The 13222-nt window shown below is 38.9% G+C and overlaps 1 protein-coding gene across 1 annotated transcript; it reads left to right on the top strand.

Moving 5' to 3' along the window:
• Positions 1-3590: 3590 nt before the first annotated feature.
• Positions 3591-7513, top strand: LOC130914405 (ribonuclease P protein subunit p25-like protein). The gene has a single exon (XM_057833569.1). It carries the CDS (start codon positions 4243-4245, stop codon positions 5047-5049), a length of 807 nt encoding a protein of 268 aa, XP_057689552.1. The 5' UTR covers positions 3591-4242; the 3' UTR covers positions 5050-7513.
• Positions 7514-13222: the final 5709 nt, after the last annotated feature.

Below are 13222 nucleotides of genomic sequence, written 5' to 3'. Positions count from 1 at the left end.
CGATGTGTTTTTGGTAATTTAAAACTGATTTTCCTGCGGATTGGAACATATTCTCGGCTCTCCCGTTCGCCATCTGTGTTGTTGTGGAGACGACTTCCGACGCGCAAGAATGACGTTGCTCGTTAAGAACACGTCACGCAAATAATCAAATCTTATTGGACAGATGATTTCATTCACCTCAAGAGGCCATTAAAGTGCCTGTGACACGAAAAAGCATGTTTATTTCATAATACACGCGGTATTTTATGCTCCTGAAGGATATGGACCGCTTGGATGTGTGTGGAAGCGATATCTATATTTATTTTTGTTTTTTTAATCCTGCGCCATGAAAATGATGGACTTCCGGCAACAGTCTCGAGTTGAGAAAGAGGGCGCTGTGACGTGTATGGAGGAAGGCGTCCTCTTCACTATGCAGGCTACTGTTGTATGAGAAGGACTAGGGATTCAGCTGATTGTGCGGATTAATACGTTTATTTTTCATATCAAACCAGCCAAACGGCTGAGGAAAAATCTTCCTGTATGAGGGAGAGGCGTGTGCGCCTTTTTGGAGTTTCAAAAGGTTCCCATTCACCGGTGGATATTGGCCAAAACAAGCCCTACTACTGTGGGACCATGGGACTTACGAGAAAGTGAGTAAACATGGTGTTTTGTATTATGTCAAATACTGGGATCATTTTAATACGGAGGTGGCTTGCATTTTGTGGCTGACAAACTCCTTGTCCCCTTGGCCGACAACCAGCGGCTTGTCGCACATCCCCCCGCCGGGTGAGCACTATACTCGGCTTTTGCATTCTGGGTGTGCCCGGTGTTCTGTCAAATTTTCCGACCGATCAGAAACTGCAACTTTGTGTTAAAAATAGCTGCGAATACAGCGATTACAAAGTAAACACTACAAACTTTCTTTAAATAAAGGACTACTTACGTTTGATCATTGATAGGCATGTAAAAAGCTCTCCTTATGCACATTAGCTGCATGTTAGCTGCACAACAACTGCAGCCGCCCTCCTCCGGGGAACGAGTTGTAAATTGCTCTCCGCCGGGCGGTTTGCCGATCGGAGAAAACAGTCGACAACCAGTGGTCATGTCAAATGATTCGGGCTAGTTATGTGTGATTTTCCACTTCGAAGACTTTGAAACATCACTTGGTTCGGGTTAGCATGTCGGCTAGCTGTCACGCCTCTTGGTTTGTTTACATTCTCCGAAGCTGGGCAAGGGAAATGACATAAGCCCGATTTAGGTGTCATAAAATATCGTTCAGGAGGTGCAGTAAAGGTGAAGTCGACAGTTTTCCATTATGGAGTAATTTTGCCATGTCATCCTGAATAAGTGCATTTTTATTATTTCATATTCCATTTAGCACAAGACTGTTATTTGTCATGACCATGCCATTTATTTAGCAATTGGGGAAAAATACTTGGATAAAAAGAATATCCCGTAAAAATATTGAAGTAGAGAGACTGAAACAATGACATTTTGCAGCTCTCTTTGTCGCGTTTTCCTCGTTGTGAATAATTCCCACTCGACGGGCTGACTGGTCCTTCTCAAGCCATTTATTTAGCTATTGGGGAAAAATACTTGGATAAAAAGAATATCCACTATCCTGTAAAAATATTGGAGTAGACAGACTGAAACAATGACATTTTGCGGCTCTCTTTGTCGCGTTTTCCTCGTTCTGAATAAGTCCCCCTCAACAGGCTGACTGGTCATTCTCAAGCCATTTATTTAGCTATTGGGGAAAAATACTTGGATAAAAAGAATATCCTGTACAATTATTGGAGTAGAGAGACTGAATTTTGCGACTCTTTTCGTTGTGTTTTCCTCGTTGTAAATAATTCCCCCTCAATGGGCTGCATACTAAATCAGATGAAATCGTGACTCCGCTGACGGCATCCACCTGTTGGGGACGCGAGAGCCCTATAATGGTAGGCGTGGCTAACCGGCAGATTAAAAGACTAATTTCTCGTCATCTGTGCTTTGCTTGCCTGGCACCGCCAGACTATTCTCCCAGAATTTTTAAAACACTGTGAGAAATAGTCTGGGGCCCAGCCCATTAACGGCCTCTCAGCAAGGTACAAAATTGTCAAATCAGATTCGTTTATTTGCGTGACGTGTTCTTAACGAGTAACGTCACTCTTGCGCACCGAAAGTCGTCTCTACTACAACACAGATGGCGAACGGGAGAGCCAAGAATATGTTCCAATCCGCGGTAAAACCAGTTTTAAATTACCAAAAACACATCGAAAAGATTACTTGTCGCTTTAACAACATCACGTCTGCCCGTCACTGATTGGTCCACTCTGCTGTCTGTTTGCTGTGGCTTGCTCCGCCCTTGGAATTTGGTCCGCTGGACAGTCGCAAGAGTCAATCGCTGGAACAGCGGTGAGTCTAGTATACCAGACAGCAATTTGCTTAATTGTTGTAATTAGTCGAATCGTCTCAAAATATGATTCTAATTCACATAATAATCCTATTTAAGACTTTTTTTCTCCTGTCGTACGCACTTTAAGGAGCTGGGTCCCAGACTATTCTCACAGTGTTTGAAAAATACAGGGAGAACAGTCTGGCCGTGCCAGGCAAACCAAATGTCCCACCCTTCCTCATTATGACATTAGTACCCAATGTCACATGCATCTGTGCTCGAGTCTGTTAGTTTGTATGTGTGTGGGTATAACGGACATCACAAAATGTCCATAAGATGTGTCTCTTTTTTAAATATTTTCTCCATTATCAAAGGGCTAAGAATGAACAGTTTTTGTACTTAAATTTGAGCAACTTCCTTTTAGATGAATGCCATTTTTACTAGGTGTTGTCTTGCGCTTTAAGGAGACCGACGAAGGCATTTACACTTAAAAGTACAAAAAAGTACAAAAAAAGTAAGCATGCTAGCATGTACTTAGAATCATTATAAGGACAAATGTATCAATCACTTGTGTTGCTAACTTGAAACATTTTAAAATAAAACTCCACTTTGAAAGTATGGTAGTTGTTTTTTTTAACATTACATCATGCTCATACAATCAAGAGTAAAAAAGGAAAAAGGAAAAGCAGTCGGAATAAAAATACTCAAGAAATGTACAAACATCGAAAAAGTCCCGCAAGGCAAGAGAATTACAGTCCAAGGGTGGCGTCACTCGACTAAAGCTCTTAATGTAGCATTATTTAAATTGTAATGGCCGTAAACAATCCCATAAATCTAAGGTTAAATGCGCCATAACTTAATGAAGCTGACTTTCAGCCTGCCCTTTTGAAGTATGTTTGCAATTACAATGCAGCTAATTTAATCCATTGTTTTGGGTAGCCATTCTTTCTTTTTTGGTATAAAAGGTCTACTGAGCTGCTATGGCACTTTTCAGATTTAATCAGTCGTGTACGTCGAACAGTGGAATGTCCTCTAAAGAGATTGACAAAGTTGTCGGGGATATGTGCGGCATTTTTTAAAGGGACAGGGTGGGCTGACATGGCAGGGGGGGTTATAATGTTCTGAATGGAAGATGAAAAGCTCTGTGCCTTTAAGAGTGCCCCCCTTTGCCTCATGCCCCCCCCCATCCCTACTCAGCCACACAAACACTCCTCCTGTGAGCATTGGCGAGGCAGCTCCTGTCCCTCATGTCTCTTTGTGGGGAGCAACAATACACTACCCGCAGCATCACTGGAGAAGATCCATAGCTCCAGGGGAGGAAAATTCCCGGGAACTCCACGTAACTCCAGTGACCAACTCGTGCCGGAGTAGAAATGGGCAAAAGTCCCAAATTAGACAGCGGAACTTGATAAGCTGGACTGAAACAAGAAGTCACTTCTTAGTTGAGAGCGACACCCAAATGGACCGGACTGCTTGAAAAAAGGTCAAGTCTTCTTTGAGCTCCTGGCAAAGTACTTATTTGGTAGATATTGTAGAAAAACTGAACTGAAACGAACAATATAGGCTATTTTCATTATCGTTATCTCTCCCTTAAGCGCTTTCCAAATGCTATGAAATGGAGACTCTCTTTAAAGAACGTCTCGAATGGTCCCGGCAGTGCTTTTGATTCAATAGCCAGGCATTTATCTTAATTCTCCAGCTCTTTCAGAGAGTCTGTATTAAAGAATGTGTTGATATAACTCTTAGGGGAGAAGAGGGGAATGTCGTTTTATGAAGTCTGTTTGTAAATCTTTACAGCTGCTTGTAGGAGTCAGAGCCATTTCACCATGACGGAAAGGTAAACAAATCTGAACTGTTGAGTGAGGTTTTAGAGGGCAGGAGCCATGTTCACAGGGGAAAATGTGGTCAGTGGTCACTTCCTCACTGGAGGTGCGTTCAAGCCCCATCAAGGACTGGAAGTGAACACATCGATTCAAATGGAGAATGGGCAACGTTTTGGGAACTTTCCTCCTTTCCAGGATCAGATCTACAACAATGCCAGCGTACCCCAATTGGAAAACAATGTTATTACGACCACATTTAAACCAACACCTGTAGTTGTGCCTCCCGCTGCACTCAAACTGGGGAAGGAAGGCTTCAAAAAAGTCTGCCGAACTGAGGAACACAGCCCCTGTCCATTCCCTGGACTGCCCACAGGCGTTCTAGAGATGCGCGTGAAAGAGGGGAGTAAAATCCGCAACTTGATGGGCTTCGCGATGGCACGGATGCAAGGTGAAAAAGGATTCTGTGGTGCTGGTGAAGGTGGGCTCAGACAGGTGGTCTTCACTGGTTCAGGCCGCGCTGTCACCAAGACCATCACGTGTGCCGAGATCATGAAGCGCAAAGTGGGCTCGCTGCACCAGCTGACCAAGCTCCAATACAAGGTGGTAAAGGAGGTGTGGGAGAATACAGAAGGGGGCACGTCAGAGATGACCGTCCACAGGACGGTGCCCTCGATCAGCATCCTGCTCTCCAAAGACCCACTGGACCCTCAGGAGGCAGGCTACCAACCACCAGAGACTCTTGGCGCACTGTGGGAGAACAAAGATGGGGGCACCACACCGTCCACTTTCAAGAGACCTCCAGAAACTTTACCGTTTGACAGTTTGCCGTACTGTAAGCGTGCTTGCTCGGGCGAGGGGGTCTCTTAGACACATCTTGCGCACTGACTAGATGTCAAACAGCAGAGTTCATTTGACACTGCCCTCCACTCGAGCACAACGCCGAGACAATCAGAACAGTCAGTGGAACAGAACAGCGCTTTCTCACAAGAATTAACTACAAATTGCAGCCTGACCGGGATGTTAAGATCCTGCCTTCGGTACTTACATCTGTGAGAATTGTATCGATGCACCTGCTCTAAAACAGTAAAGCCAATTTATTTACTTTAAAGACTAAAAAAAAAAAGGAGGGGAACTGCCTCAAGACTCATAGGGTTTCCTTGATTGTTTGTTTCATGCTGAGATTACAAAGAAAAGCAGCTGAAAACTAGACTTGACAAATGCAAATCATGCCATTTGCCTTTTTTATTTGTAGCGTTGCCTATTATTTTCTCCACTAAGCTATTTTGGCTGTGTTGAATAAATATAAAAGTTGAAACTGCCAGAGGATTATTTATTTTAAAACTTGCCACTTTTATCTTTACTAACTAATTGAACCTCAGAAATCCATTATTTTAAATCTTATTTTGGACTCTAGCAGACTACAAATTGTCATTCACATGGCATTTGCTTTCCAAAGCATACAACCTCAACACAATACGAGACCTTTTACAGTTTTCTACAATGCGTCACTGTTGATGCGCATCAAATAAAGTAAACGTGCACGTTTGTGCGTCTGCATGTGTGAGGGGGGAAAAAAAACTAACAAACTGTAAACCCACTGGCAACAAATGCATATCATGCCCAATTTTGTTTGCGCCAGTATTAAATGCCATATTCTTCTGGATGCTATTTTCACTGTGTTGGATTAATATCATCATGAGAATCATAACATACAGTAGGTCAAGCTTACTATAGGATATCCATTTTAAAATGGTTTATTATAGCCTACATCTTAATGCTTTAATTATGATTAATTACAAAAGTAAAACACGCTATTTTTTTTAAATTGCAGTTAGCATTCCAAGTAAGGTGCAACCCTTGTCACTGTTTTCACAGTTCCTGTTACAACTGATTATGCTGACTGACATCCAAACATAGAGGCAAGTTTATAAAATAAATAAATGAATAAATAACAAAAAAACACTAAAGACGTTTATTACATTCCAGTTGAGGTCAAATGCAACATTAAACACATATATCAGACCGTTACACATATGTTAATTTTCCGACTGTACCTGCTAGCTTAATGCTAATATAGAGCGTAATACACTATTCAAGCTAATGAAAATTAGCATCAATTCACCCTATTTAACGTTCAAAAGAATAAATATTACCACACAAACAAACTTCACCACTCACAGGCATATGCTTTTTGTACACTGACAAAAACAAGTTATTAAGTTATATCAACCAGAGAAAGAAGAGTTTTTTTCACTAATGTAACAAATCAGGCACTTCTCTGCAAAGTGCTGCCTCCCAGTGGCCAAGAGGCGCAGAAACTCAAGGCTGCCATTTGTATAGATAAACTGCAAATTTATGGGAATTTCATATTCTTTTTAAAAATATATACACCTCCTAAAAAGACCCTAAATTGTGATCCATAGTTTTTATTATTATTATTTTTATTTTATTTTTTTTAACTACTTAGTAATTCTGTTTTTGGAGGGTAAAAACGTCCTGCAATGGTACTTTATTTATGTAACTTACTTCTAAAATTTGGTCAGGAATATTTTATGATTATTTTTCATCTGATTAATTGTATTTGTTAAGCGTTAATAATAATTATGCCTGAGTATATTTGATTCAATCGTTTACAAAAATCTATTTCAATTTTCAAAAAATAGTTTTTTGGGGGGGACATGTGATTAAAATGTGATTAATCAAAAATATGAAGTTGCTAATTAATTCATTTTTTTATTTTTCACAATTACCAACACTAATATAAACACATGCCATGACTGAATTATAATTTGGACAACTGGCTGACCACAGTTTGTCCACCAGAAGATGTTTTTTTTCATAAAGCAAAATGCAACATCGATTACTTTTCTACAACGGGAGCTTGCTTTTGAAATAAATGTGCTTCACTATTTATTCATTTATGTCAAAAGAGTGTGTAAGTGTGCCTGTATGAGTGTGAGTGAGTGTGGTTGTATGATAAACAACTAAAAGCCACTGATGACAAAAGCAAATCACTCCACTGTGCATTTTTATTTGTCTCAGTATTAAATGTTATTTCCGCCCCTTATGGAAAACGCTGTGCTGTATTTATCTCCACTCGGCTGAATGTGCAAAGCCATGATTGAAAAGAAAACCGGCGTGCCGATTCTTTCTGATAAGAGCGACGGCGGTAAACTTTTTGGACGTGGCATGAAAAAAAGCTGATTTAATGACAAAGCTGTTGATAAGGCACGGCTCCCCAACCCGCCCCAGCCTGGCAGAGGAGCCTGGGGGTTGGTGGGGGTGCAGAAATACAGGCAGCGATTATCATTAAGATAACAACATAACATCGCACAACACAGTAGAGGAAAGGATTAAAACTAGGGTTGACAGTGGCTCACACTGCACTCTTCCTGAAAAGTATGTAACACATTATTCCCTCCCAAACACCAGCATATTTACTTAACTCTGTTAAGGTGTATTTTAATTATAATTCTTGAAAATCTGCCTTAAACAAAAACAATTGATTCTGAAAGGGAGATTTTATCCTAATCAACGAGTTATTTTTCTACTTAATCTACCGTGTCTTTTGGGGATAATAGCCTAGACAAGTAGAAGCGTGTCTGAAGCCGTTTGCCATTGATCTTAATGAAAATCTGCAAACGCAGATGTCAGCATCCTTAAGTAAATTAATCAAAGTGACTCCGCGTAACTGCGGCGACAAATCTGTTCTGCATACAGAAAGAAAGTCACAGCGTTTTGCAAGGGGTTCGTCTTTCAAAGCCCCACATCACATTTCAAGGAGTGGTCAGCGGTCACCCAAACAGTCGAAGAGCAAAACATAATGATTAACCTCCTGGCAAATCCATTTGAAAAAAATGTTCTGGTGAAAGGTTCAATAAGAAATGCTGCTACTGCAAGACCCTATGTGAAAAGCAGAACGGCGTGTCCTCAAAACTACGCAGAAGGTTATCGCTCCAGGGTCACCCGTTATCAAGCAGGTAACAGCGTTCATCCCAGAGCCTATAGGATAGTCGCCGAGCAATGCAGGTCAAAAAGATATTCCCTAATCGACCTGCATCTGCTATCTGGGAATTCTGGTGGGCTGAGTGTAGAGTATGGAAGGGTGGGGGTAATTAGGAGTAACAGTGGAGTGAGAGCACAGATAAAACATAGTGACAAAATTATTATCCTGGAGCCAAATCCAATGTGGCTGGAAAGAAATAGCCGAGGTTTCACCAAAGCAGCAATGTGGACAAGGTTATTCACACAACCTAGAGTCTATTATAGCTATATTATTTGTTCTCAGAGAGGCAGTCAACATAGATTTCGGGGAGATGCCTCCACCTAAAACACAATATGTTAGTATATTTTGAAAAACTACACAGAGATTTTGAAGCAGGTCAATAATTTGTTTTTAAGTGAACTGGATTTAAAAAAAAAATTAAAAAAACACTTTCAATACACGCAAAGTATGTTTTTTTTTATAACATGTACGATACTTTTTATTTTTTTAAAGGTCTTTAAACACCCATTCATAACAATAGAAACACATTTAAACTAGGGCTGTCAAACAATTTAAATTTTTAATTGAGTTAATTACAGCTTAAAAATTAATTAATCATAATTAATTGCAATTCAAACCATCTATAAAATATGCCATATTTTTCTGTAAATTATTGTTGGAATGAAAAGATAAGACACAAGACGGGTATATACATTCAACATACGGTACATAAGTACTGTATTTGTTTATTATAACACAAAATCAACAAGATGGCATTAACATTATTAATCTTCTCTTAAAACGATCCATGGATAGAAAAACGTGTAGTTCTTAGAGATAAATGTTAGTACAAGTTATAGCAATTTTATATTAAAACCCCTCTTAATTTTTTCGTTTTATTAAAATTTGTAAAATTTTCAATCAAAAAATAAAATAGTAGCTCACCATTGTTGATGTCATTACACCATGCTCACTCCCCAAACCCATAAAATCATTTGGACCCAAGCGCCAGCAGAGGGCGCCAAACAACAAAAAACAAGTAACAAGTAACAAGCGGACATTACACTGCTGTCATTTTAATCTGAGCGGGGCATGTGCGTTAATTGCGTCAAATATTTTAACGTGATTAATTTTAAAAATTAATTACCGCCCGTTAACGCGATAATTTTGACAGCCCTAATTTAAACACATATTGATGAAGAGCTAAAGCAATGGATAACACAAATATTGCACACACAGTATCTCAATAATAATGTATTAAAGCAGTCAAAATAGAGTGGAATCATATTTCATATGAAGGCTACAGTATATATACAGTGGAAACACTGCCGAAGTCAGCATTTTTAAAGAATAACGAGACCCCAGGTGTTTTTTTCTTTCTTTCTTTTTTTTATAAAGCAAGAATACATTGAATTTACCATGCACTAGTCAAATCACAGATTAATATTGCATTCATGGAATACGAATGAAATGGAATAATTCATCAATATAGGGAGGAATCAGCTTTAGGCCGGAACTGGCATTGACATAGAATCTACCTCTCCTAATACAGGTCTCAATTTCAAAACTTTACTATGCAGTATTCCAAATGTCTTGTCAAAATGTTGGTTATATATTCAATGTATGGTTCATTTTGGTGCTGCGTCACCAGTAGGTGAATGGCGAGATAGTGTAAAGCGCTTTGAGCGCCTTGAAAGGTGGAAAAGTGCTATAAAAGTATAACACCATTTACCATTTCAAATATTCATTATAACTTAACCCTTTAACACCTAAGCCTATTTTGGCCGAATTTGCATACCTTTGATGTTGCCTTTATATTTCAAAGAAAAAACTGTTCACAATGGCCAAGTTGGGTCCCTTTTTTCAGGATACCTTGAACTTCATGTCCAAACTGTTGTTTTCTTCACTGACCAACTTTAATCCGCATTTTGGACCCAAAAAGACAAAAAAATCCCAAAATCTTTTTTCAAAATTTGTAATGTTGAAGTCCCACTGACAACCAAACATGCTCGACCAACCGTTTTGAAGCTTGATATAATTTATTTAACTTGCTAGGATAAACATTCAATAGAAAAAAATAAGATTGAATAGTTTTATGTTTGACAATTCAACACAAACAGCAGCTATGGTCATAGGCGTTTTTGGCCTTCACACATACTATGGTCAAAACATGTTATATACAGTGCAAAATAGTGAGAAAAAATATATATATATTATCCAACACAGAAAGGGTTTGGAGGAAATCTCTTTGTGAAGTTAGGTATTGTACCCATCACCTTATCAAAGGTATATATGTACATGCAATCAAGCTTCTCAAACACACATCTATATAAAAATTGAAAAGATTCATCGTGAACAAAAAATAACAAACATTGAAAAAAAGTATTTTCAAAAATATTGACAAGTAGTTCAGTTCAATTCAATTTTTAGGCATGCGACCCAAGAAAGTTTTTTTTTTTTTTGTGCACTCAATAAAGTTTGTTTTTGAACATGTCACTAAGCTGCATCACATACAACGTCACAAAGCCTACTCATCCGCCGCTGGCACGCTGCTGTCACTTCTACTCGCCGAGACGCGGACTGATCCGAGGAAAACAATGACAAATACAGCTAATCCTATTCCTTGATTTAATGAAATAATGCATTCGCTTGCGCTAAATTTAGTTTTCGATTCATTCTGCACGTTTCAAAGTCGCTAGCTCAATCCAACCGGCCGTTGCTTGCTACGCATGTCTCCTTTCCCTTAGTTGGCGCCTGCTCGTCAATTTATTAAAAATGTTCACATTAGGTTCGTCCTTCTTGACATTACAACGGCTCTTGGGATATGTAGTCTTTTGTGCTGCTTTCGGTTTTGAAAAAAGGACAAGAAATGATGGAAATATGGAGATAGACACATGGTCCATGCAGCGTTTTAATGCATATTTATGAGTGCAATAAAACTATAAAACTCAAATGACATTATCTCCCATTTTACTTGGTTGATTGACTTCAAATAAAAACTGGTGTGGACATCAACTTCCGTACTTTCAAACGAGAGCAACCAGGGGCACGTGGGTGATGTAATTACAGCGTTACGAGGCTTCAAAGATGATATGCGTAAACGTGTCGTCTCCGACATGTTCGGAGTTAAAGGGTTAACTCACCATGGATGAGCATTCAGGTAAAAATTCTAGATTGGCATTCATGTCATACAGGGAACACTTATCGTGAATGACTCTGCTTTGCAAACAGTACAGGTAGTCCCCAGGTTACGATGTACCCGGCTTACGTTGTTTATTTTTTTTTTCAACATTTTGTATCCAGTTGTTTTTTTGTTTTGTTTTGTTTTTTTGCGCGTAAATAGTACCTTATTGTACCTCACAGTATCTTATTATTTTTACTTCATTTTAATAATATGACTGTTGTTCTGCCCTTTGGCAAAATTTGATTATAACGTAACTTTTGTTTTGTGATGCATGCTTTTATTTTGGCACATGAAGCGTAGGGCAGGTAGTACTTCCACATGTGAGTAAGAGCGCATGGACACACGAAGAACAACATATTTGCGCACACGGAGAGGAGCGCATTTGCTCCAACAAAAAGTCATGCAGCAGCGTGAAAGACAGAAAGGAAAGATCACAGCTTAGCCCGCTTTCTAGCTAGGTTTTAGCGCCCAAGGTCTTGACGAGGACAGTACAATGATTTGAGGTGTGCGAAATTTCCGATTCTTAGATTATTCACGATTCGGCCGTGGAAGATTCGAGAACGATTCACAAACATCCAAATTCCAATAATTGAAATACTGTATGTCAAGTAAAGCGGAACAAAAACACAGTCAGCGCGGTCTTCGGGACGCAATGAGGAACGGACCGAGAGTAAACATCATGCTTGTCAATACCTGAGTAATGGCTCAACTAATGCCGCTAGATAAAAAAAACACACAAAAAAAACAATAATACCTGACTGCTGCCAGCAGCCGCTACAAACTACGTCCACATAATGCTATGGTAGATAACACATGTATACAGAACTAGATACGAAATGACAGACTCAGCGGCGTTAGCAGGACATGTATAGAAAACTAGATGCGAAATGACAGACTCGCCGGCGTTAGTAAACAGCCTCCATCTTAAAGCTGTAGACTTTTCTGGGAGGCTGTTGTAGAATCTAACGTTTTATCTAAAATACTCCTAAATCGGCAAAATCTTGACTCAACTTTTTTTTTTTTTTTTTTTTTTTTTAACTTGACTATCTTTAAAACAGTTTTAAAACTTTCACATGTTGAAAGTAGACAGAACGGAAATTATGGAATAACGGGAGCAATTTTAACAAGTGTAATAGTTGATTCACAACATTAAATTTTTTGAATGTAGTTTAAAGCTGCTGATACAGAATGGAGACTTGAGTATTTTATTTAGCCTGAGAGGCTTTTTGTACAATTGTTGTAACTAATGTACGAAACATTAAAAACAGCTAATAGCTTTTTTTGGGGGGGTGGGGGGTCATCAATAATCTATTTATAATCGAATCGTAGCCTCTGAATCGTAATCGAATCGTTAGGTGCCCAAAGATTCCCACCTCTAACAATGGTGTATCTACATGTTTTTGGATAGTCATTCTGACATTTAGTGGATTTTTAGGCAAGGCAAGGCAAATTTATTTATATAGCACAATTCAACACAAGGCAATTCAAAGTGCTTTACATCACATGAAGATCATAAAAATCACATTTAAATCAATACAACGTAAAAACCAAGACAAAAGATCGCATTTAATCACAAATAGAATAAAAATAAATGAATAAAAATAAAACAAAAATATAACAAAAACTACTACTAATAATAATAATTGAAATCAGCAATGGAGATAAGCACAAGAGAAATAGAAAGCAGGTAGATTGAAATATATAGCCAGTTATGGATATGCAGTGCTAAACAAAAGCGTTTTTAGCCCTGATTTAAAACAGCTAACAGTTTGAGCATACTTCAGACGTTCAGGTAACTTGTTCCAGAGGTGAGGAGCATAATAACTAAATGCTGCCTCACCCTGCTTGGTTCTTGTTCTTGGAACATGCAG

This window comes from Corythoichthys intestinalis, chromosome 1 (genome assembly GCF_030265065.1).
Source record: "Corythoichthys intestinalis isolate RoL2023-P3 chromosome 1, ASM3026506v1, whole genome shotgun sequence".
NCBI lineage: Eukaryota > Metazoa > Chordata > Actinopteri > Syngnathiformes > Syngnathidae > Corythoichthys > Corythoichthys intestinalis.
The sequence above is the reverse complement of the archived record's forward strand: the minus strand, read 5'-3'. Positions and strand labels throughout refer to the sequence as shown.

What these genes read in the sequence shown, in the direction of transcription:
- LOC130914405 (XM_057833569.1), top strand. Translation starts at nt 4,243, where the DNA reads ATGTTCACAGGGGAAAATGTGGTCAGTGGTCACTTCCTCACTGGAGGT.